The sequence below is a fragment of the Mustelus asterias genome, chromosome 1, assembly GCF_964213995.1.
Source record: "Mustelus asterias chromosome 1, sMusAst1.hap1.1, whole genome shotgun sequence".
Lineage (NCBI taxonomy): Eukaryota > Metazoa > Chordata > Chondrichthyes > Carcharhiniformes > Triakidae > Mustelus > Mustelus asterias.
In genome coordinates, this window is record NC_135801.1 from 10,513,700 (window position 1) to 10,540,852 (window position 27,153).

The following is a 27,153-nucleotide window of genomic DNA, read 5'->3' on the forward strand; positions in this document are numbered from 1 at the left end:
ATGGGAGCTTAATTCAGCCTTTAATATGACCCTGTAATGCAGGCCAGGAAGCCAGCTGCCTCTAACTGTGCAGTAAAATGAGAGAAAAAAAAAGCATCCTTGTCACAGTCCTTAACAAGTCCGCAGTCATGAGAGGGGGATGGATTTGTTACGTGGGGTGTGGGGGGTGGGGGGGGGGGGGGGGGGGTGGTGGGCAGATGGATGGAAGGAGAAATTGGTGCACAGTACATGGCAGATTCTGATGACAGCATCCCTGTGGTAACCCCCAGGGAATCCCTAATTGACCTCCCTGTGGGACTCATGGAATACAAGTTCCCGCGGTGATAGGCATTTGCCTAACCAGGTGGAACGCGCATCCCGAACCCTTGATAAGGCAGACCACTGAGTGGTTCCAGTGTTCTATTGCTCTGGATGGGACTCGTGTTAATGTCCAACAGGATTGTAGTTTAATTTTTGCTTTCATGAATATAAATTCATTCCCTACCAGTTGGCTTCCTGAGTTATTACAATTGCCATTGGGTGGTAGTAAATTAATGTCCAATTGGAGAGGAGGTGACTCAACTCACTGCAGTCCATCTCCAAGCAACTGATGAGGGAGATATTTAGATGGAACATTCATTCAGTAGGGCAACCCAACCCTAATCCACTCAGTACCCTCCCCCACCCTAATCCCCCAAACTGACAGCCTCCCGTTTGCTGGCCAGCTTGATCGCTCCCCCCCCCCCCACCCCCCGCCCCCGACCATTCCCAGGCCCAGCCCTGACCCCCAGACCCCCACCTCGGTCTTAGTCTGCCCCGATCTCCAGCCACCAGCTGCCCCCCCCCCCACCGCACCCTCCCCCCCCCCTCCCCCCCCATCCCCGCAGGCAGACCGGAAATCCAGCAGTGGGAGATGCGCGCGCAGTGGGAACACATGCGCGAATCCCGTGCATGACCAGATGTGAGATTCTCCCACCACGCTGCACTCGAACACCAGTGCGGCGGGGTGAGAGAATCATCCCCATGGCACCTGAATGTGGAGCTAAGGGATGGAGGAGTGATCCTATCCATCTCATTCAAACCGCGGTCGATTGCCGGTCATCTCTGCACCACATTCCCCCTGCCAATTTACTATGGTCCTGCACCAGCTGTCTCCCACACCCAACCCCCCTTCCCCCCCAACACTCCCAATCTCCAATTGCATTCATTCTTTCCCTCTCCTGATTGCTGCCCCCACCATTCCTCTGCCACCACTCTAACACCAACCCCCACCCCAATCGACCAACTCCTTCCCCAACTAAGGTTTCCATGTACATGTCTTTGTCAACAAGCACATAGGCTTTTCCTCTTCTGTCAATACCACATCAAATGGTGCAATTTATCCAGTGAGTTTTTGGGCGACAAGGTTAGATAAGAATCTAATTAAATTATTGGCCTCGACCACTCCCAAACCTTCCCTCCACCTACAAAGCACAAGTCAAATGGGATATCCTCCTCCGACCTGCATGAATGCAACAATAAGATTTCAACAACACACAAGGAGGTCAAAATCATCTAGAACAAAGCACTGCATCAGCACCTCACCCTTCACCTTAAACATTCACCTGCTCCACCACGGCCCACAGAGACAGCAGTGTGTACCAACTACAAGATGCAACGCAGCAACACTCCAAAGCTTCTCTAACAGCACCTTCCAACCCGCAACCTCGAACAGCTAGAAGTCTGGGCAGCATGGTGACACAGAGGTAAGCACTGCTGCCTCACAGCGCCAGGGACCCGGGTTCAAATCCCTGCTTGAGTCCCTGTCTGTGCAGAGTCTGCACGTTCTCCCTGTGTGTATGTGGGTTTCCTCCGGGTGTCCCGGTTTCCTCCCACAGTCTGAAAGACATGCTGGTCAGGTGCACTGGCCATGCTAAATTCTCCCTCAGTGTACCCGAACAGGCGCTGGGAGTGTGGCGACTAGGGGATTTTCACAGTAACTTCATTGCACTGTTAACGAAAGCCTGCTTGTGACCCTAATATAAAATATATATATATATAGACAAGTGCAGCAGACGCATGGGAACACCGCTACCTGCAATTTCTCCTCCAGGTTACACAACATGCTGACTTGGAACTGTATCTTTCAACTTCATTGAGTCAAAATCCTGGGATTCCCTCCCCAACAGCCCTGTAGCTGCACCTTTACCAAGTGGACTTCAACAGTTCAAGTGGGTGGCTCGCCACTACCTTCTGAAGGCCAGTTAGGGATGGGCAATAAATGCTGGCCCAGCCAGCGATGCCCATGTCCCATGAATAAATTAAAAATATCTAGCTGCCAACTCATTGCCTTTCTTCACTAACACGTATTCACTATATTCAAATCATATTATTTCTTAACAGACAGTCGTCAACAATTCTCATCATTTTGATAAGAATATGGAGGATACCGGGAAGGTCGTTTAAACTCCAATCCACACACCATTCTCTTATGTGCAGAAATGCTTGTAACAAGGATGAGAGAAATAACCAAAATACACTCATAAAATGTGTCTTGGACAGCCAGTAGGGCTTCACGACATTGCACAATATTTTTAACATAGTGCCGCTGTGTAAGTATATTGATTAAGGTGATTTGAATGATTTGAATACATTACCCCATTAACAATGAGAATTGCGACTGAACCATGATGTATCATGATGGGATAATGAACATTGTGTGTGGTTCTATTCAGTGCGAGGATCAGAGCGGATGCAGATGCAGCAACATCTGGCTGATGTTGATGATGGGGGTAAATGATGCATCTGCCTGCTTGATATTTAATTATTGCCTCTTCACTCAGTTTCTGCAAGGGAAATGCTTGATTTGATAATAACCGCTTTTCATTTCTGTCCCAGAGAATGGATTTGATGCTTTTTATTGTTTCAAGGTGAATGGATCTGATTGCATTGCTGGAAGAAAGGCAGGACGCATAATCTCGGTCAGACAAATATGTCAGCGTCACTGATGATATATTGTATTTTGAACGGCATTAACCAGTGCAGTTCCATTGCTGGAGATTCTACATGATTTCTCTGCTTTTGACTCCTCTGACAAAAGCATCCTACTGAGGCAGAATCCCTTAGGCAGCAGGCGTTCCCCCACATGGTGCCCAAATGGTTGCTATTCACATTTGATCTTTCACTATCAACCCTGGCAGAAATAAAGAATGTCCATTTTCTATCGCTCTTTCAGGATATTTCAAAGGGTTTTACAGTCAGTGGAGTACCTTTGAAATACCAGTGGAGTAGGCACTGCTGTAAAGTAGGAAACGTCAGTTTAAGCACAGCAAGCTCCCATGAATAGGCATGAGACGAACAATAACTATGTCTCAGTGATGCTGTTTGAGGGATAATGATTGGCAGGGACGCTGGGGTGAATCTCAATGCTTTTCTTTGAAGTAGTACTGTCCAATCTTTTATTTCCATCTGAGAGGCCAGATAGGGGCTGGGACTTTCCGACCACACTCACTCCGAAACCGGAAAATCCCACCCGAGGTCAACAGAACTTTCCATGGTCCGCTGCCCTTCGCCCGCTATGATTCATGTGGCAGGCATGATGGGAAAATTCGCCCCAGGGTCTCAACAGAAAGATGGCTCCTGCACCAGTTCATATGAACATATGATTTCGGAGCAGGAGTAGGCCACTTGGCCCCCTCGAGTCTGCTCCACCATTCAATAAGGTCATGGATGATCTCATTTGAACCTCAACTTCATATTCCTGCCTGCCCCCGATAACATTTCATCCCCTTGCTTCTCATGGATCTATCTACTTCAGCCTGAAAGATGTTCAAAGATGCCCTCTCAACCATCTTTTGAGGAAGAGAATTCCAAAGTCACACAAACCTCTGAGAGAAAAAGATTTTCCTCATCTCTGTCTAAAATGGTGAATGCCTCATTTTTGAATAGGTGACCTTGTCCTAGATTCTCCCATAAGAGGGAACATCCATCCTGTCAAGTCCCCTCAAGATCCTGGCTGCGATTCTCCCATCCAGCTGCACTAATTGTTTAGCATAGCGGGCTGGGAGATTGTCACATTGGCTGTTTTGTGGGGTTTGGGCCCCGCTAGCGTCTCCCAGCGCTGGATTTCCACCGGCGTCTGCTCCACCCTGGAAATCAGCGGGGTGGTACAAAGACCATTAACACGGTCATTTTAATCTTACGTCCGGGGGGTCAGTGATCAGGGCGTCGGTGGGGTGGCGGGACTCGCACGGCCAGCAATGTGAGTTTGTGGGGCTGGCCAGTGATCGAGCTGGCCAGTGATCGGGAGGCCAGCAGTGCGGGTTACTGTGCATGCACCGATCTCGGTGCTGACAGATCAGCGCTATGCTGCCGGCCTCTCCAGTGGGAATAGGCCCCACACACACATTTTCAGCACAATTCATGCTAGGACTCTCTGTGATGCACAGAGTGGGAGAGATTCATTTTTTAAAGTCCGGCTGAAAAAAACCCAGTGGGATTTGCTCCAGTTTTTACGCAAATTCGACACTTGGAATTTTTTTTGGGAAAATGCCACCATTAGTCTTAGGCTCATCCTTTTCTCTCCTCAAATTGAATGTAAATTTCAATCACATTATGATTATGGCTACTGAGGGGCACCTTCACTATTAGGTCATTAATTAATCCGATCTCTTGCATAAGGTTCACAATAGTTTCCTCCCTGGCTGGCTCCAGAACGGACCGATCTAAGAAATTATCCCAAAAACATTCTATAAATTTGTCATCTGCACTTGACTTGCCCATCTGTTTATTCCAGTCTATATGTTGATTAAAATCTCCCATGATGATCATTCTTTCAGTACTGCACTGGAATGGCAACTTAATTTATTTTCTCAAGGGTTCAGAGTGAAGGCTGAGTGCATGATCTTCAGTCTCAGAGGTCAGAGTGTTACCCACTGAACCAGGGTTGATATCTTTGATGTTATGGGAGCTCTTTAATCAGCTATTACCATCCACTCTGAACAAATGCCGGAGTCTTTAAGACTATCATTACCACTTTCTTTGTCTTGTATCCACGACATCGTTGTCATAGAGGAGGCGATGGCCTAGGGGTATTATCGCTCAACTATTTATCCAAAAACTCAGCTAATGTTCTGGGGACCTGTGTTCAAATCCTGCCACAGCAGATGGTAGAATTTGAATTCAATCAAAAATATTGAGAATCTAATCAATCTCTGTCAAGATAGTGGATAGTCAGAAGCTTTTTCCCAGGGTGGAAGAGTCAATTACTAGGGGGCATAGGTTTAAGGTGCGAGGGGCAAGGTTTAAAGGAGATGTACGAGACAAGTTTTTTACACAGAGGATGGTTGGTGCCTGGAACTCACTGCCAGGGGAGGTAGTGGAAGCAGATACGATAGTGACTTTTAAGGGGCAAATACATGAATAGAACATAGGACATAGAACATTACAGCGCAGTACAGGCCCTTCGGCCCTCGATGTTGCGCCGACCAGTGAAACTAATCTAAAGCCCCTCTAATCTACACTATTCCATTATTATCCATATGTTTATCCAATAACCATTTGAATGCTCTTAATGTTGGCGAGTCCACTACTGCTGCAGGCAGGGCATTCCACGCCCTTACTATTCTCTGAGTAAAGAACCTACCTCTAACATCTGTCCTATATCTCTCACCCCTCAATTTAAAGCTATGTCCCCTCGTGTTAGCCATCACCATCCGAGGAAAAAGGCTCTCACTATCCACCCTATCTAATCTAATCCTCTGATCATCTTAGGATGGGAATAGAGGGATATGGTCCCCGGAAGGGTAGGGGGTTTTAGTTCAGATGGGCAGTATGGTCAGTGCAGGCTTGGAGGGCCAAAGGGCCTGTTCCTGCGCTTTGTTTAGGGCCTCCCAGCAGCAAGAATTGGAAAGTGGCGTGACTGTCCCCTAATTCTGGACCAATTTAGGGAGATGATTGAAGATTGCCCTCTGGATTTTGGCGATCCAACCTCATTTTAAAATTGCATTTGAGGAGTGTTTGATCCAGTATCTCAACAACACAGTACATTAGGTGACCCTTACCGGTCATTGAAACAATGAAGGAGAAGATAGGTTACAATCCCCTTGGCAATTGTGAGGCGCCAACAGAGAGAGGTGCACAGAGGAAGAATCGTCCCTGGGGCTGGTATTGTATACCACCTAGTGGAAAAGCTGGAGCCCTGGAACAGAAAGGCAATCACCCGTGCTTCCTTGTTCAGAGGATGTGTGTTTCTTGAGCATTAGTGAACTCGAAAAATGACCCTAAATATATTCCTGCTGTGAGAATAGTTGTCGGTCAGTCATATTATGTCAGCACAATCTAATATTTAAAAGAAAATAAGATCAGCAAAAAGCAGTTGTATCACAGCTTGGTTTGGCTCCTGCTCTGTCCAAGACCGCAAGAAACTACAAAGGGTCATGAACGAAGCTCAGTCCATCACGCAAACCAGCCTCCCATCCATTGACCCTGTCTACACTTCCCGCTGCCTTGGAAACACAGCCAGCATAATTAAGGACCCCACGCACCCCGGGCATACTCCCTTCCACCTTCTTCCGTCAGGAAAAATATAAAAAATGTCTGAGGTCATGTACCAACTGACTCAAGAACAGCTTCGTCCGTGCTGTCATCAGACTTTTGAATGGACCTAGCTTATATTAATTTGATCTTTCTTTACACACTAGCTATGACTGCAACATTACATTCTGCACCCTCTCCTTTCCTTCCCTATGTACGGTATGTTTTGCACACACGAAACAATACTTCCCACTGTATCACAATACACGAGACAATAATAAATCAAAGCAAAATCAAATGGACAGTTTATAAAAATAACACCAGTTTGTAACGGGATTGAAAACAGAAGACTCTAAGATAAACAGTGGCACAGTGGTTAGCACTGCTGCCTCACAGGGCCAGGGACCCGGGTTTGATTCTCGGCTTGGGAATGTCTGTGTGGAGTCTGCATGTTCTCGCCGTGTCTGTATGTTTTCTCCGGGTGCTCCGGTTCCCTCCCACAGTCCGAAAACGTGCTGGTGAAGTGCATTAACCATGCTAAATTCTCCCTCAGTGTATGTGAACAGGCGCCGGAGTCTGGCAACTGGGGATTTTCATAGTAACTTTATTGCAGTGTTAAGATAAGCCTACTTGTGACACTAATAAATGAAAAACTAAAAAAAAGATTCAGTCAATCAAACTCATGGGAGTAACATTCTACGTTTTTTTTTTCTAATTTATAAGAATGAAGATACAATTTGCTTCCATGATATCTAACACGATGATCACGGGGATTTATTGGACAGAGTCGGTAACTCACATTATTCAAAGCAGAAAGTAAAACCTGTCCTATTTCACTGATGTGAAGAGAATGTGGGACAGTGGATCCAAGACTGTGCACTGCCTGTAACTGGCAGCTTGGCATGGATTTTACTTACCTGTGCATCTTTTCACTTTCTTGTGGACTGCTTGGCTAAGACATGAGAGAAAACAAACTGATCCTGTTTATTGAACCTACTGAAAGAATAGCTCAATCAATTTATAGTTACTGGAGCCTGTTATTTTAGTGTAAGCTCATGAAGTTACTATTGAAGAAGAAAGAGACAGTTTTTGTTTACGAGAATGCCAAAAGGTCCTGATTTCAACAATACTCGGGCTCTGTACGACCAAAGGACTATTTGAAGTTGTGTCAGTAGAGTGTTCTTTTGGCACTGTAAAGAGGTTTCTATATGATTCTTTATGTGATCAAAGCTGGAAGGGCCGACACATTGTAAATATACCATGAGTAAATGGAGTCTGTTCTTCCAAATCACAACCAAAATGGAAAATGGCCGAGGTGAAAAAGACACAGGCCAGAATTCTCCCATCCCACCCACCCCTGGAATTCTAGTGGGTGGGGGACGGACCATGTAAAGGTCCATTGCAGTCGGGCAGGAATCTCCGGTTTTCAGGCGAGCGCGGCCGGAGAATGCTGGCCACAAGGTTTGAGGGGTGTCGTATTTTCTTGTCTCCTCTCCTTACACCTTTCACAGAAACTTTCCTAACCATGCCCATTGTTACCCTCTTACCATTCCTCATCGCCTCTCTGCTCCTGACATTTTGGTCAGCTAGCCCATTCCAAACTACTTCCCTGTCTCCCCTTGGTAGCCACATTTCTGAACTTTCTCCCAGCTCCGCGATCCTCACTATTGTGGAGCAGCACGGTGACACAGTGGTTCGCGCTGCTGCTCACAGCACCAGGGACCCAGGTTCAATTCTCGGCTTGGGGAACTGTCTGTGCGGAGTCTGCATGTTCTCCCCGTATCTGCGTGGATTTCCTCCAGGTGCTCTGGTTTCCTCCCACAGTCCAATAGACGTGCTGGTTAGGTGTTCTGGCCATGCTAAATTCTCCCTCAGTGTACCCAAACAGGTGCCGGAGTGTGGCGACTAGGGGATTTTCACAGTAACTTCATTGCAGTGTTAATGTATGCCTACTTGTGACACTAATAAGTAAATAAAATATCTGAATTTAAGGAATGCTTTCCCCCTATACCCACTCACCTGTTCTCTTCAGGCCCCATCACTCCTCATCAAAGCACCTCTTGTCCAGTGCTCTCTTCCTTGCTCCAGTCCCATTGTCTCCACATTCAAGTTAGAAACTCAAATATACCTGACATAACCGTCTAATCGTCAATTGCCGGGATTGGCCCAAGTACATTCCCCAGCCACAATCAACCCATTATTCCAGCAATAATAGCAATGATACCAAAAAGATCCCAAAACTCCTTTCACCTGGAAAGCTATTGAGTTGGATGATCAACCAGGAACAGGCTTGAAAGGCCGAATGGCCTACTCTTGTTCCTACTTTCTATGTTTCTAAGTAACCAGCATGTCTACCCTCACTTCCAATATTTCGCGTCAAGAGCTCATTTCTTCCACTTTAAGATTGAGAACATTTGTATAGTTCTGTCCATCACACTCACTACCTTCCTTTCCCCTCGCCCTGCTTCTGTTCTCCCACACATGATGTCCAACGCTGGACATTCTGTTTTGAGTGAAATGGGCGATTCCGTCACACAAATAGTGCCATTCCAAAAAGTTTCTCTTCTCAAGTTTCTGCTCAAACTCATTTGAATTTCACCAATGCAGTGTCTGCTGTGACTCGGACCTCACTGTTTTAAATCATGGTTTCTTAACAAAAAATTGTTTTTCAAATGTTCCTAAATATGCGGGCAGCACAGTGACAAAGTGGTTAGCACTGCTGCCTCACAGCGCCAGGGACCCGGGTTCAATTCCTGGCTTGGGTCACTATATGTGTGGAGTCTACACATTCTCCCCATGTCTGCATCTGCCTCCAGATGCTCCGCTTTCCTCTCGCAGTCCAAAGATATGTGGGTTAGGTGGATTGGTCATGCTAAATTGCCACTTAGTGTCAGGGGGACCAGCTAGGGCAAATGCATGGGGTTATGGGGATAGGGCCTGGGTGGGATTGTGGTCCGTGCAGACTCGATGGGCCGAATGGCCTCCTTCTGCACTGTCGGGGGGATCTATGATCTATGTTGAAGAGCGATAACTTGGTGCAAGCACTGAGATAAAAGCAAAATACTGTGGATGCTGGAATCGGAAACAAAAACAGAAAATGCTGGAAAATCTCAGCAGGTCTGACAGCATCTGTGGGGAGAGAATAGAGCCAACATTTTGAGTCTAGATGACCCTTCATCAGACCCTTCTTGAGCCACAGCTGCCTTCTTGAACCACAGCTCTGACGAAGGGTCATCTAGACTCGAAACGTTGGCTCTATTCTCTCTCCCCACAGATACTGTCAGACCTGCTGAGACTTTCCAGCATTTTCTGTTTTTGTTACAACTTGGTGCAGTTTGACTGAAGCAACTGAAAATGTGTTTTTAATCACAGTGGCAATTCTCCACCTGTGAGGAGCTCAATTTTCAGCGACTGAGAATTAATTTAGAAAAATGCAGAACTATTTTCCAGTTACAATGTTGCACAGTAGGAGATTCCTTCGTCAAAATGTGACCAAAAAATCCAGATTAATTTTTAGACCCACAAATAGGTGGAATTAATAGAAAGACTCTATATTGATTAATTCATCCTAGGAGCGTGGCCTGCTTTTTTTGTTCCTTGCAAATTAAAAACTAGCACAAAAGATCAGGGAAACCTGAGTTGCAGGGAACACAATGTGCTTAGAATTCCGTACACTTTTACACTGGCGATGCCGATATTGGGAAAATTGTGCGGAATATGCCAGCACAATTGCCTGGAAACTCCAGGTACCCGTCTCCAACTGTATCACCCAGTTGTAATCATAAAACTACTCGGCGAATGTGATTAAAGAAAATAAATAAAACCCATTTTCTTTAGTGCCTGTTGTGCTCTTTCTTCTGAGTTACATGCAACATACCGAGCAATAAAACTTCAATTCCCAAAGATTCTAGGATAAACTTAATTTTTTATTCACTTGTGGGATGTGGGTGTCACTGGCTTAGGCCAGCACTTATTGCCCATCCTTTGAGGAGGTGGTGGTAAGCTGCCTTCTTGAACTGCAGCTGTCCCTGTGGTGCAGGTACACTCGAATGATGTTGCATGCTTTTGACCCAGCGACAGTGAAGGAAAAGGGTGGCATTTACTGAACGTGAATGTCGTTGGCAAGGCCAACATTTTTGCCCAAATTTGCCCCAATTGAAAATCTGTTGGCTAGATTATCCACATTATTCTTTTCAGCTACCTGAGAGAGGTGGGCATAATAAAGTAAGCGCCTTGGAACTTCATGTCATCACATTCTTTGGGTTAATTAATGGACAATGTGAACAGGCCCCATGAGTACAAATGTTATAATCAGCCTTCTTGAATGTAACCACTTCAGAGGGCAGTTAAAAGCCGTTCTCATTGCTGTGAGGTGTATTTAACAAAGATATTTGTAGCAAGAGGCATAACCTCACCAGTTTCTTCGTGAAGTGTGTCCCAAACTACAATCACACCTAACAAGTGAGTGAACAGAAAATAAATCACCGATGATAACTCATTTAGCAACAAAAAAACAAGAGTAGGTGATTTAACCTCCTGAGCATGTTCACCATTCAATTACATTATGGCTGAGACGCTTCTTAACTCCATTTACCACCGCCACCCCCCACCCCCCCCCTCCCCACCTCGGTTCTGTAATCCTTAATGCCCTTCCAAGAACAAAAGGTCTATCAATCTCAATTTTGAAAGGCTCAGTTGGGGGCAGCACGGTGGCAGAGTGGTTAGCACTGCTGCCTCACAATGCCAGGGACCCAGGTTCAGTTCTGGCCTTGGGTTACTGTGTGTGTGCGTGGAGGGTGCACTTTCTCCCTGTGTCTACGTGGGCTTCCTTTGGGTGCTCCGGTTTCCTCCCAGAAATGTGCAGATTAGGTAGATTGGCAATGTTAAATTGCCCCTTAGTATCCCAAGATGTGTACAGAAGGGGTATTAACGGGGTAAAGACATGGGGTTATGTTTGGGCCTTGGTGGGATGCTCCGTCTGAGAGTTGGTGCAGACTCCCCCCCCCGGACTCAATTGCTTTTATTAAATTATTTTATGGGATGTGGGCTTCGCTGGCTAGGTCAGCATTTATTGCCCATCCCCAGTTGCCCTTGAGAAAGTGATAGTGAGCTGCATTCTTCAACCGCTGCAGTCCATGAGTTGTGGGTACACCTACAGTGCTGTTAGGGAGAGAGTTCCAGGGTTTTGACCCAACGACAGTGAAGGAACAGTGATATATTTCCAAATCAGGATGGTGAGTGACCTGGAAGCGAACTCCAGGTGGTGGTGTTTGGGGTAGAGAATTCTAGCTTTCCATTATCCGTGAGTGAGTAAGTGCTTCCGATACCTGAATGGTCTAGCTTTAATTTTAAGGTTATGCCCAACCCCCTTTTTCTGGACTCCCCTACCAAAGGGAATGGTTCCCTATCTACCCTAACAAACATTTTAATTCCTTTAAATACCTCAATTAGATCACCCCTTAATCTTCTTTAATTCTATAGAAAATGTACACTTGGTCTCAATTAAGCTTGTTTATTTATTTCATCAATTATTTCATAGAATCATAGAATCATACAATGCAGAAGAGGCCCTTCGGCCCATCGAGTCTGCACTGACACCTGGGAAACACCTGACCCCCCACCTAATCCCATTTACCAGCACGATCCCATAGGCTTGAATGTTATGACATGCCAAGTGCTCATCCAGGTACTTTTTTAAGGATGTGAGGCGACCCGCCTCTACCACCCTCCCAGGCAGCACATTCCAAACCATCACCTCTGGGTAAAAATGTTTTCTCTCACATTCCCCCTGAACCTTCTGCCCCTCACCTTGAACTTGTGGCCCCTCATGACTGACCCTTCAACTAAGGGGAATAGCTGCTCCTTATCCACTCTGTCCATAGAGTCCCTGTCGTGCAGAAGGAGGCCATTCGGCCCATCGAGTTTGCACCGACCACAATCCCACCCAGGTACTATTCCCATAACCCCACATATTTATCCTGCTTATCCCCTGACACTAGGGACAATTTAGCATGGCCAATTAACCTAACCCGCACATCTTTGGACTGTGGGAGGAAACCGGAGCACCCGGAGGAAACCCACGCAGACACGGGGAGAACGTGCAAACTCCACACTGACAGTGACCCAAGGCCGGAATTGAACCCAGGTCCCTGATGCTGTGAGGCAGCAGTGCTAAACACTGTGCCACCATGCCGCCCCTCATGATCTTGTACACCTTGATCAGGTCGTCCTTCAGCCTTCTCTGTTCCAATGAAAACAACCCAAGCCTGCCCAAGCTCTCTTCATAACTTAAATCTTCCATCCCAGACAGCATCCTGGTGAATCTCTTCTTCACCCCCTTCAAAATAAGCAATTTCACAATGTTAATGAATATAGAGAAGTGGTAAGGCTTACCTTGGCTGGCAGTGCCCCAATTTCAACGGGCATGGGTTTGTTGTCTGCATCACATATGTCTGTGTATTCTCTATTGTCACAGTAGGTGTAAGTCTTGTATGGACATAGGCACACCAGTTCCTTCAAAACAAACCAGGAAACATTAGGTTAAATTGGGAAGAAATCCAGATCAACAAGGCAACTGGTGGAATTTGAATTGAATTAATAAATATGAAATATAAAGTTAGGCTGGAATTCTCTGGTTTTTCACACCCTGCACCACTACCAGCGAGACTGGAGAAATTGGCACTCAGCCAAATCTCCATTCACTGCAACAGGACTGGAGATTCCCAATCATGGCAAGGTTGGAGACTCCAGCCCCAATTCTTAGCAATGGGGCCATAAAACTATCACTGACCTTCATAAAGACCCGTTCACAAATGACCTTTGGAGGCAGAAGTCTCCTTACCTGGTCTGGCCTACAGTAGACTCCAGACCCACAACAATGTGGTTGACTCTTAACTGCCCTCTGCCTAGCGAGCCACTTAGTTCAAGGGCAATTGGGAGATGGGCAACAAATGCTCCCCTTGTCAGCAATGGCTACATCCTGTAAACGGATGAAAAAGAAACAGAGACAACTCACAAGGGTGAGTCCAGTGGAGGAATGTGTGGGGGAATGTGAGGGACGAATGAGACTCTGGTGAAAATGACAAGGAGTGGATTAATTGGAGAGAAGGACACGTTGATTTTTCACACCCAAGGCCAAACTATTTTCTGGCAGTCGTACTTGGTTGGAGTCTACTTTGTTTTGATAGAATGTTTCTCCAGAAGGTCACATACAATGAGAATCAAATTGTATAATTAACCTGAATATTGCTGTGAAGAGATTGAAGTTGCAGGAAGTTTTTGGCTTGCACTCATCAGGACAAATGCAAGAATTCCAAATTTTAAACGATCACAGCAATTAATACAACAGGAGACAAGGGTGCTGCTTGAAGTTTATTTATTAATGTCACAAGTAGGCTTACATTAACACTCCAATGAAATTACTGTGAAAATCCCCGAGTCGCCACACTCCAGCGCCTGTTCGGGTACACTGAGGGAGAATTTAGCATGGCCAATGTACCTAAACCAGCACATCCTTGGAGTGTGAGAGGAAACCGGAGCACCCGGAGGAAACCCACACAGACACAGGGAGAACGTGCAAACTCCACACAGAGAGTGACCCAAGCCGGGAATTGAACTTGGGTCCTTGGCACTGTGAGGCAGCAGTACAAACCACTGTGCCACCCAAGTGACTCTGATTGGTCAAGGCATGGACATGAAGAAGCAATGGGCACAGAAAGACTCCCCAAGCTCCTGGGTAATTTGAAGAAAGGCGCAAGGCACGAACATATCCCTTTTGTTTTATTTTGTTGGACACAGGACTCCAATTGGTCAGCACCTGCTGAACAATCCTGAGTGTGCTAATAGCTGCACTAACAACTAATTTAAGATGGTCAGTCAAGCTCATAATGTGGCTCATTCACGCTTGCCAAAAGTAACATGCACTCACATGCAGGCACCCTCACTCTGCAAACAAAAGGAATTTCTTCAAGCCTTGCACTTTTTTAGAATTACCCAGGAAATTGGGGAACTGAAAGTTCCACGTAGCTTTCTCCATGGAAACTCCTCAACCAATCAGACCTGTCAACCAATCGGCACTCTTCTACTGTAGCATAAGTTGTTGCGATCATTTGAGGTTTGACATTTTTGTGTTTGTCCTGATGAGTGCAAGATGAAAAGCTTCTGCAGTATGTCTCTCTTTACAGTAATATTCAGATTATTTAACCTTTATGTTTGGAATACATCTGAGTTTCTGAAATATCCAATCAGCTGAGAATTCCCCTTTGCTGGGTGAAGAGGTCACGTAATCACATCTACCCTGTCTCATACCAATTGCAATTTAACTATTCATTTTCACTAGACCTTTTTCATTGAAGCATTACAGGATCTGACAGGATAGAATAGTGGACCTGTGGAGCTATAAGTGATTCTGTGAGATAGAAAAACTACTTTCTCTGGTGGGGAGATCCAGAACAAGGGGGCACTATCTAAAATTAGAACCAGGCACTCTTTCACATAAAGGATAATGGGGGCTTAGGACTCTCCCTGCCCCCCAAAACATTGGTTCGGGAGGCCAGCGGGAACTTTCAAGGCAGAGATCGATCAGTCTTTGTTGGGTAAAGATATTAAGGGATATAGAGAAAAGGAAAACAAATGGAATTGAGGTACAAAGCATGACCTAATAGAATGGGCTTAAGGGACTGAATGGCCTCCTCCTACTCCGAGGAATCTGCATTCATCCAACTCCACTTTAAGAGATTACATTTAAAATAAAAACCTGAGTTTTCATTTGTTGAAAAACTTATTTTCCTTCAATCAGACAAGAATTGGTTGTGTTCAATTACATTATCGATTGCACTAGTCCATGGAAGATTATACATTTGTGATTATTCAAATTAATTTTAGTGGAAACTTGATCTGTAACCTGACCAGCACAATTTCAAGCCCATTTTAGGTGCTATTTCCAGATTGTGTCCACAGCAGAAGCCCCTCACCTCATGCAATATGTGGTTTTACTTAACCTTGGTTGAGATTGCACTGAAAAAATCACCCCTCAAACAAATTTCTACCTCAAATTTAGCACAGGGGCCTTAAAGGGCTGAATTTGTGTGCAGGATTCTGCATTCATCCTTTGCAACTTTGGCTCAAAATGCTGAATGCTATTAGTGTCTTTTCCACATATGTTATGGCCAGGAGATTTCCACGCCCAAATCCAATCCTAGGGACTAACCTCATGGTGCAGTTATCATAGTGAGGGAGGCAATGGCCGAATGGTAATATCGCTAAAGTCATAGTCATGGTGTCACAGAGGTTTACAGCAGGGAAACAGGCCCTTTGGCCCAACTTGTCCATGCCACCCTTTTCTCTTTAACCACTAACCTGGTCCCAATTGCCCGCGTGTGGCCGATATCCCTCTATACCCATTTTACCCATGTAACTGTCTAAATGCTTTTTAAAAGACAAAATTGTACCCTCCTCTATAATTACCTCTGGCAGCTTGTTCCAGACATTCACCACCCTCTGAGTGAAAATGTTGCCCCTCTGGACCCACTTGTATCTCTCCCTTCTCACCTTAAACATATACCGTCTAGTTTTAGACTCCCCTACCTTTGGGAAAAGATATTGACTACCTCGCTGATTTATGCCCCTCATTATTTTATGGACCTCTATAAGATCACCCCTCAGCCTTCTACACTCCAGAGAAAAAAGTCCTCGTCTATCCAGTCACTTCTTGTAACTCAAACCATCAAGTCCTGGTAGCATCCTAGTAAATCTTTTCTGCACTCTTTCTCGTTTAATAATATCAAACACTGAAGGGGGCACTCAGACTAGACTACTAATCCGGAAACTCAGCTAATGCTCTGGGGAGCCAGGTTCAAATCCCGCCACGGCAGATGGTGAAATTTGGATTTTTTAAAAATCTGGGATTAAGGGTGGGATTTTCCAGTCGCGCTCACCCCAAGACTGGAAAATCCTGCCTGAGATCAACGGACCTTTGCATGATCTTTGTCCCGCCCGCTATGATTCCCACGGTGGGTGAGATGGGAAAATTCTGCCCTAAGAATCTACGGATGACCAATAAACCATTGTCGATTGTCGGAAAAACCCATCTGGTTCACTAATGCCCTTTAGGGAAGGAAATCTGCCGTCCTTACCAGGTCTGGCCTACATGTGACTCCAGAGCCACAGCAATGTGGTTGAATCATAGAATTCCTACTGTACAGAAGGAGGCCATTCAGCCCATCGAGTCTGCACTGACCACAATCCCACCCAAGCCCTATTCCAGCAGCCCCATGCATTTACCCTGTTAATCCTCCCGACACTAGGGTCAATTTAGCATGGCCAATCAACCTTACCCGCACACCATTGGACTCTCAAATGTCCTCTGGAATGGCCTCGCGAGGCATTCAGTACAAGGGCAGGTAGGAATTGACAATAAATGCTGGCCAACCAGTGACTCCCGTGCCCCATGAATAAATAAAATAAAGTTGTTTTATACAGTTAATAACTGAACCACGCAGAGAGGAGGAGAGGTTTAGACCTGATGTGCCAGCGTAACTAAACTGGACATTGGAGCTTTGCAGCTCGCGTCAGTACCCTGAAAGGTGTTGAGATTGAGTGAACAGAGAGAGGGTATCATCCCGGACTCATGCGCCTTATCACTGGGTGGCTTTTGCTGGAAGTGTGCGTGTATGGGTGCCAGGGAGCAGGACTGGTTTTAGCTGGCGTAGCTTAACTCAGTCAAATGGGGGCACGCTGGCACAGTGGTTAGCACTGCTGCCTCACAGCTTGGGTCACTGCTTGTGTGGAGTTTGCACATTCTCCCCTTGTCTGCGTGGGTTTCCTCCGGCTGCTCCGGTTTCCTCCCACAGTCCAAAGATGTGCTGGTTAGGTGGATTGGCCATGCTGAATTTCCCTTTAGTGTCAGGAGGACTAGCTGGGCTGAATGCATGGGGTAATGGGGATAGGGCCTGGATGGGATTGTGGTTGGTGCAGACTCGATGGGCTGAATGGCCTCCTTCTGTATTCTGGACTAGGGTCTGGGTGGGATTGTGTTCTACTTCCTGCCTTTGGCTGGATATTGTGGAATGACAGCGGCTCCTTCTGCATGTTCGGTACTTGGGTGTGTGGGATCTGCTACAGGATCGCCTTCTGTGCGAATGGGAACGAGACCTTGAGCGCGAATAATGTCGGCGCGAATGTCTTCTGGAGTGAGATCTAGATCTGGACCTTGAGTGGGTGCGAGATTCTGAACGTTTGGAGGCCCGAGATGGACTGCGAGATGCAGAGCGACTTTCTGATTTTACATGGCCAGCAATCCCACTTGGCGATTTTGATGGCAAAAGAGACTCCCTCCCCTCGTAGGCTGCCTTGTCGATGTCGCTCATCCATGTGGCTGTGAATGATAGAGGTTATATATATATAACCTCCTTCGACACTGTAGGATTCTATGATTCGATGAAATGGCCTGTTCAGCACCATCATCGCCAGTATGTGAATATTGTAACCAAGGTTATCTGGAGCTGTGTGTCTGTAAGCAATCGACTTTCAAAAGAGAAAGGGAGTAACTTGATTGTGATTCTGAAGGATCACGTTTCGAAATGTACTCGTGAGTGAGCTTTGCCATCTTCGGAAAACTCCCATTCTGCTTCTTTTCCATTTCAATTGTGAACATGCAGCCATCTACCAGCAGATGGTAGCATTGTACAGCACAAACCAGGTTAAGTCCATTTGGCACCATCTGAAATGTGTGTGTCTAGGAGTAAAATCATAGAATCCCTACAGTGTAGAAGGAGGCCATTTGGCCCATCGATTCTGCACCGACCACAATCCCACCCAGCCCCTATCCCCATAACCCTGCTAATCCACCTGACACTAAGGGACAATTTATCATGGTCAATCCACTCAACCCGCACATCTTTGGAGTGTGGGAGGAAACCGGAGCACCCGGAGGAAACCCATGCAGACACGGGGAGAATGTGCAGACTCTGCACAGACAGTGACCCAAGCCTGGAATCGAATCCGGGCCCCTGGCACTGCGAAGCAGGAGTGCTAACCACTGTGCCACCCTGCCACCCCCCACTGTGCCAACGTGCCGTCCCAGTACCTTTAGAGCTTGTTCCAATTCCACTGCATCCCAACCTCACGCCCAGGGTAGCAGGGTGCGTCAAGGCACTGCAATATATATCCAGGCACTGGGAGACTGCCAGAATTGCTCATTCCATTCTAAATACTGCGGTGCAGGGGATCCGAAAACTGTCTTTTCTTCTTTTCTTCTAGAAAACTGTCTTTTCTAATGAAGGGGCTAGACAGGGTAGAGGCAGAGAGATTCTTTCCACTTAGTAATGAAACAAGAACTGGAGGACACAGCCTCAAAATAAGGGGGAGTCAGTTTAGAACAGAGTTAAGGAGGAACTTCTTCTCTCAGAGGGTAGTGAATCTCTGGAATTCTCTGCCCATTGAAACAGTGGAGGCTACCTCGTTAAATATGTTTAAGTCACAGGTAGATAGATTTCTGATCAATAAGGGAATTAAGGGTTATGGGGAGTGGGCGGGTAAGTGGTACTAAACCACTATCAGATCAGCCATGATCTTATTGAATGGCGGGGCAGGCTCGAGGGGCTAGATGGCCTACTCCTGCTCCTATTTCTTATGTTCTTATGTTCTCCTTGGTCCTTACCAGCTAAGACAGAACTGGCACGTCGTACAGCACCTTCCACCACAGCAGACAGCCCAAAGGGCTTTGAATTAAGTGTGGCACCTTTGCAGTGCAAACACTGTTGTAATGTAAAAAACTCAGCAGCCAATTTGTGCACAAGATGGCAAAAATCTTTGATAATTGATGTTAGTTGAGGGATGAATATTGGCCAGGAGACTGAACAGAACTCTATGCTCTTTTTTAAATAGTGCCGTGGGATCATTACCTCATTGTGAAAAAGCAGGTGTGAAATCAGATGTACAGATCAGAAGGTGCAGGTTTGATGATGGTCAGGCAATATAGATGCTGTCCACCTGCACTGTATAATAACTCAAGGCCACTCCATGTGGCAAGTAACAAACTAAAGGATTTATTGACTGAGGAGAACTATGAAGTGGAGATGCCGGCGTTGGACTGGGGTAAGCACAGTAAGAATCTCACAACACCAGGTTAAAGTCCAACAGGTTTATTTGGAATCACAAGCTTTCAGAGCGCTGCTCCTTCCTCAGGTGAGGAGAACTATGTACAACTAAAGGTTTAACAACACGACTAAACAAATCTCTGCAACGCCCGGGCTCAGACGGCCAACTTCCAGCCCCGGGCATGTGTGCCCTCGCTCCTGATTGGCCCAGGTTAGGTGTCCAGATCACCAACAACCTGTCCTAGACCCCCCAAGCCGACACTATAGTTAAGAAAGCCCACCAACGCCTCTACTTTCTCAGGAGACTAAGGAAATTTGGCATGTCAGCTACACCTCTCACCAACTTTTACAGATGCACCATAGAAATCATTCTTTCTGGTTGTGTCACAGCTTGGTATGTCTCCTGCAAGAAACTACAAAGGGTCATGAACGTAGCCCAGTCCATCACTCAAACCAGCCTCCCATCCATTGACTCTGTCTACAGTTCCATCTTACACCATGTACACAGTGGTAATCAAGGACCCCACGCACCCCGGACATTCTCTCTTCCACCTTCTTCCATCGGGAGAAAGATACAAAAGTCTGAGGTCACATACCAACTGTCTCAAGAACAGTTTCTTCCCTGCTGCCATCAGACTTTTGAATGGACCTACCTCGCAGTAAGTTGATCTTTCTCTACACCCTAGCTATGACTGTAACACTACATTCTTCACTTTTTCCTTTCCTTCTCTATGAACGGTATGCTTTGTATAGCATGCAAGAAACAATACTTTTCACTGTATTCCAATACATGTGACAATAATAAATCAAATCAAGTCAAATCAGTTCACAGGTTCGCACTCCATTGATTCCAGCCTGGCCATGTGGCTTGCGAAGGATTGCTCATTAAAGGGACACTCTGTCAGCAGCAACGTAAGCCCACAAGGGCCTGGTTCAAAGGGCAAGGAAATCCAGACAGCAGATGCCCAGAGATGCAATCCTGCTTCCTTCGCCTCGCTAAGAAAGGCTTTTTCACTGACCTTCAACAGCTTTGCCATGGGCAGTCACGCCCCAGCATCCCTCCCCATCCCAGCATGAGACAACACTTCATTAGGCTTCTGTGTACCTCATTTAGTTTGCATCTATAATTGAGGTTCCCACTGGGCCTCCAAAAGCAGCAGCTTAATTTGAAAGGGCGGGGAAAGAGTGCAAAACGGAGCCATTCAAGTTTCAACTGCATCTCTATTCCTGGCTCAGTGTGATGATCTCCAAGGCAAAATAGCTTGTATATCCTTCTGCATTGACTCACATCTGAAGAATGACCATTTGGCCAGGGTGCCAGGGAGATACCGGTCCCTGTGACACTGGACCTCAAGGAGATCAGTGGCCTCAGGAAAGGTAAAAGATTTAACAGAGAATGAAAAAGAAGAAAGTGAGAACTTGCTTTGGGAGCAACAACAACTTAGAGTCATAGTCATAGAATCATAGAGGTTTACAGCATGGAAACAGGCCCTTCCGTCCAACTTGTCCATGCCGCCCAGTTTTTACCATTAAGCTAGTCCCAATTGCCTACATTTTCCCATATCTCTCCACACCAACCTTGCCCATGTAATTGTCTAAATGCTTTTTAAAAGACAAAATTGTACCCGCCTCTACTACTACCTCTGGCAGCTCATTCCAGACACTCCACCACCTTCTGTGTGAAACAACTGCCCCTTTGGACCCTTTTGTATCCCTCCCCTCGCACCTTAAATCCTTGCCCACTAGTTTTAGACACCCCGACCTTTAGGAAAAAGGTAGGGGATTACGATTATTTTATAGACCTCTATAAGATCACCCCTAAGCCTCCTACGCTCCAGGGAAAAAGTCCCAGTCTATCCAGCCTCTCCTTAAAACTCAAACCATCAAGTCCTGGTAGCATCCAAATAAATCTTTTCTGCACTCTTTCTAGTTTAGTAATATTCTTTCTATAATAAGGTGACCAGAACTGCACAGTATTTCAAGTCTGGCCTTAAAAATGTCTTCTGCAACTTCAACAAAACATCCCAACTCCTGTATTCAATGTTCTGACCGATGAAACCAAGCATGCCGAAAGCCTTCTTCACCACTCTGTCCGCCTGTGACTCCATGTTCAAGGAGCTATGAACCTGTACCCCTAGAACCCCTTGTTCTATAACTCTCTCCAACGCCCTACCATTAACTGCGTAAGTTCTGCCATAGTTCGATCTACCAAAATGCATCACCTCTCATTTATCTAAATTAAACTCCATCTGCCATTCTTCAGCCCACTGGCCCAATTGATCAAGATCCCGTTGCAACCTAGATAACCTTCTTCACTATCCACTACAAGTCTTGGTGTCACCTGCAAACTTACTAACCATGCCTCCTATATTCTCATCCAAATCATTAATATAAATGACAGATAATAGTGGACCCAGCACTGATCCCTGAGGCACACCACTGGTCACAGGCCTCCAGTTTGAAAAGCAACTCTCTACAACCACCCTCTGGCTTCTATTGTCAAGTCAAATTTGTATCCAATTGGCTACCTCACCCTGGATCCCGTGAGATTTAACCTTATGCAACAACCTATATGCAGTACCTTGTCAAAGGCCTTACTAAATTCAATGTAGACAACTTCGACTGCACTGCCCTCATCTACCTTCTTGGTTACCCCTTCAAAACACTCAATCAAATTCATGAGACATGATTTTCCACTCACAAAGCCATGCTGACCGTCCTTAATCAGTCCTTGCCTCTCTAAATGCCTGTAGATCCTGCCTCAGAATACCTTCTGACAACTTATCCACTACAGATATTAGGCTCACTGGCCTGAAGTTCCCAGGCTTTTCCCTGCAGCCCTTCTTAAACAAAGGCACAACATTTGCCACCCTCCAATCTTCAGGCGCCTCACCTGTGGCTGTGGATGATTCAAATAGCTCCTTTGGGGACCCGCAATTTCCTCCCTAGCCTCCCACAACATCCTGAGATACACTGGTCCCAAAGTGATCCCTCATGAACACTTCTGTCTTCTGCCCTTCCTTATTTCCCAAGAGGAGGTCAAGTTTTGCCCCGTCTCTAGTCGGGACATCCACATACTGAATGAGGAATTCCTCCTGAATACACTCAACAAATTTCTCTCCGTCCAAGCCTCTAATACTATCGCTGTCCCAGTCAATGTTGGGAAAGTTAAAGTCCCCTGCGAGTACTATCCCATTTTTCTTGGTGCTACCTGTATTCTCCTTACATATTTGCTCCTCAATTTCCTGCTGACTATTTGGGGGCCTGTAGTCCAATCCTATCAAAGTGATTTCCCCTTCTTTTTTCTCAGTTCTACCCATATAGACTCAGTGGGCGAACCCTCAGAAATATCCCCTCTCAATACTGCCGTGATGTTCTCCCTAACCAAAAATAAAACTCCCCCTCCTTTCTTACCTCCTGTTCCATCTTTCCTATAGCATCTGTACCCTGGAACTTTGAGCTGCCTGTCCTGTCCCTCTCTTAACCACACATTTATACTTGTATTTATATAGTGCATTTAATGTAATTATTAAATTAAAAAATGGCCATGAACACTTATCAATTGTAATGGCCCATTGCTATTTTCCCTAAGGAGATACTGATGGGCTTTTTGCATGAACCACTGTACTCCTTGCTCAATCTAAGAAAGGAATAAAGATCTGGCACAAAAAGCAATGAAAATGAGAGCAGAAATTTGCACTGATGGACGAAATGAATGGCAAAACTGTGGCAGATGGAGTTCACTGCGGGAAAGTGTGAAATCATCGCTTTGGACCCAAGAAAGAGAGGTGAGAGTCTTATCTGAATAGTGAGAAGCTTGGAGCTATGATGTGCAGAGAGATTTAAGGGTCTATGTATAGAAATCACGATGTGGAGATGCCGGCGTTGGTATTTGCTACCAAATAAACCTGTTGGACTTTAACCTGGTGTTGTTAAAACTCTTACTGTATAGAAATCACAACAAACTTGTGGAGAGGTCCAAAAATCATTTGAATGGTTTGTGGAATATTAGCCGTTATCTCGCAAGTCCTGAAACACAATTGGATAGAAGCCATGACTGGAATTTTCCGGCCGTTCACACTCTGCTGCCGTTGCCAGCAAGGTCAGAGAATTTGGCACTAAGCCAAATCTATGTTCACTGCAGCAGGACCAGTGAATCCTGCCGGTGTGAATGCTGGAAAATTCCAGCCCATATTCTGTACAGAAAGGCCTGGGTGTAGATTCATCTTTTTGCCAGGGCTAACGGGATTGAATGGTGAAAGCAATTTTCATAGAATCCCTACAGTGCAGGAGGAGGCCATTTGGTCCATCGAGTCTGCACCGATAACAATCCCACCCAGGTCCTATCCCCATAACCCCATATTTGTACCCTAACTAGTCCTAAACGTCTAATCTTTTTACCCTAACTAGTCACTAAAGGTCAACTTAGCATGGCAAATCTACCTAACCTGCACATCTCTGGACTGTGAGACCAGAGCACCCGGGGGAAACCCACGCAGATACAGGGAGAACGTGCAAACTCCACACAGACAGTCACCCGAGGCCGGAATTGAACCTGGGTCCCTGGAGCTGTGAGATGGCAGTGCTAACCACTGTGCCACTGTGCCGCCCCTTCCTAAGCTATGTTTGTAATGCCTTGGATATCGAAGACGAGGCTGTCTTGTGGCATAGTGATAAGTGCCCCTATCCCTGGGCCAGAAGCTCTGGGTTCAAGTTCCACTCTGGGATGTGATGACCATGGAAAGTGTGTTCGTAACGTGGCCACACAGGTTGATTATCAGCCTGTTAAATCCTTTCCGTTTGCCCCTTGGCAGGTGGTAACATGGGAGAATTTCTTGGGTGGCCAGACTGCGGGAGACAATTGCAAACCACTGGCACTACTTTGCCAGGCAAAATCTTGGACCAATGACCAATCCTTGGAAATCCATGGTCACCACCACCCTCTTTGGGAATGGTACCCGGAGGAGGATTGAAGATGGCGGTGAATCTAACTGTAGTTTGTAAAATGATTGAAAGATTTGATAGGGCGTTATAAAAAGAAAAATTATTCCCTCTAGTGGGGAGGGGGAGGGAACATCATCTTAAAATTAGAGCTGGACTGTTCAGAGGTGATGTCAGGAAGCACTCCTTCACACAATGGATAGTGAAAATCCGGAACTCATTCTCCAAGTAGTCGTTAAGGCTGAAGGTCAATAGAAAAATTGAAAACTGCAATTGATAGATTTTTGTTGGGCAAGAGAAACCAAGGACGGCACGGTGGCACAGTGGGTGGCACAGTGGTTAGCACTGCCTCAGAGCGCCAAGGACCTGGGTTCAATTCCAGCCTCCGGTGACTGCCTGTGCAGAGTCTGCACATTCTCCCCGTGTCTGTGTGGATTTCCTCCGGGTGCTCCGGTTTCCACCCACAGTCCAAAGATTTGCAGGTTAGGTGGATTGGCCGTGCTAAATTGCCCCTTAGTGTCAGGGGGACGAGCTGGGGTAAATGCATGGGGTGATGGGGATGGGGGCCTGGGTGCGATTGTGGTCGGTGCAGCCTCGATGGGCTGAATGGCCTCCTTCTGCACTGCAGGGATTCAATGATTCTAAAGGCGGACAGATGATTTAAGATACAGATCAGCTGAGATTGAGGTGCGTGAAGGAGCAGGCTTGAGGGGCTTCCCCTCTTCCTGTGTACGTGAAGTGTTTCATGGGATGTTGGTGCAGGAGGCACACTTTATTTAAGCTTCAGTGTGCTCTGCTGAATATAAGGACCAGAGTTTCTGCTCCCCGTTCCCACCTACTGATTTCACCTCTGCTATTATGGGGGAGATATTGGGTGGAGGTTGTACAAGCACCCAAAGGAACCATCATGATGGCTTTGCACGTCTCCTCATGGACAACGAAAGTCCAGCAATGGGGGAGATCTGGAAGATAGGGGTACAGTAGCATAGTGGTTATGATACTGGACAGGTTACCTGAACTAATGATTCTGAGACATGAGTTACAATTTCACCATGACAACTGGGGAGGTTGATAAATCATAGGAATACTACAGTGCAGAAGGAGGCCATCCAGCCCATCGAGTCTGCACCGACCACAATCCCACCCAGGCCCTATCCACGTAACCCCACATATTTACCCCACCAATCCCTCTAATCGACACATCCGGGGACACTAAGGGGCAATTTAGCATGACCAATGCACCTAACCTGCACGTCTTTCAAACTGTGGGAGGAAACCGGAGCGCCCAGAGGAAACCCACGCAGACATGGGGGAGAACGTGCAGATTCCACACAGACAGTGACCCAAGCCATGAATCGAACCCAGGTCCCTGGCATTGTGAGGCAGCAGTGCTAACCATTGTGCCACCGTGCCGCCCGTAATGTAAATGTAAGTCATCAAATTAATCCAAATTAAAAACCTTCCATCAGTAACTATGGAGCTGTCGGATTGTCATAAAAACTCATCTGGTTCACTGATGCTGTGCTTTTTATTTCACCTGGTCTGATCTATGAGTGACTCGCAGCAATGTGTTGATTCTTGACTGGCCTCTGAAATAGCCTAGCGAGCTAGAATTCAGCAAGGCAGCTCACCACCATCTGCTCAAGGGCAACTAAGGATGAGAAACGTGTGCTGGCCTTGCCAATGATGCCCGCACCCCGTGAATCAATGAGACGAAAAAAACTGATTAGCTGTCCATAATCACAGCATGCAATGGAAGATGGAAAATAGAAAATAAATACTGGAAAAAATTAGCTTCTCACACAGAGCATAGCCATCCTGTTGAACCAACACAATCTTCCTGATGTTTTTCTAAAGTGCTTCACTCCAACTTTGCAGGTGGCACGGTGGCACAGTGGTTAGCACTGCTGCCTCACAGCGCCCAGGGACCCAGAGTCAATTCTGGCCTCGGGTCACTGTCTGGTGCGGAGTTTGCACATTCTCCCCGTGTCTGCCTGGGTTTCCTCCGGGTGCTCCGATTTCCTCCCACAATTCGAAAGGCATGCTGGTTAGGTGAAAGATGTGCAGCTAAGGTTGATTGGCCATGTTAAATTGACCCTAGTGTCAGGGGATTAACAGGGTAAATATGTGGGGTTACGGGAATAGGGCCTGGGTGGCATTGTGGTCGGTGCAGACTCGATGGGCCGAATGGCCTCCTCCTGCACTGTTGGGATTCTATGATTTGGATTCTATGAATTCAACTGTATCTCTTTAGACTGTCCTCTCAGTGAGATATATCTATTGTCATATATATAAGTAGATTATTTGAAGGAAGGATTAAGGGATATCCGACTTTAAATAAAAACCAGCAGTCTACTTCCATTCATGAGTCCGGGATCAGTGATATCAGTTGTGGAGTCCCAGTGCTGTGGAAAAAGGACTTCCCTGTTCCTTATCACTTGGCGCTACAATGCAGGATAAGCTTAGCTATTAAGTCATCTGGGGTATACGTTTGCTCTTACATTGAGAATTAAACTCTGAATCATACACAGTGGAACATTGATATTGTTTCCTGCAGATCTGCCCCTATATGGATGACAGTAGGTAAAGCGTGAATAATACACAGTACAACATAGGCATCAAT

At 46.2% G+C, this 27,153-nt stretch overlaps 1 protein-coding gene across 1 annotated transcript in view; it reads right to left on the reverse strand.

The window, feature by feature from the left end:
• The window catches only part of LOC144491200 (multimerin-1-like), a 69,511-nt gene that overhangs the window by 41,450 nt on the left and 908 nt on the right, over positions 1–27,153 (reverse strand). Inside the window, exon 2 of the mRNA XM_078208915.1 lies at positions 12,886–13,005. Within this exon, the coding sequence (XP_078065041.1) occupies positions 12,886–13,005 (120 nt within the window). The remainder of the gene's footprint in view (positions 1–12,885; positions 13,006–27,153) is intronic.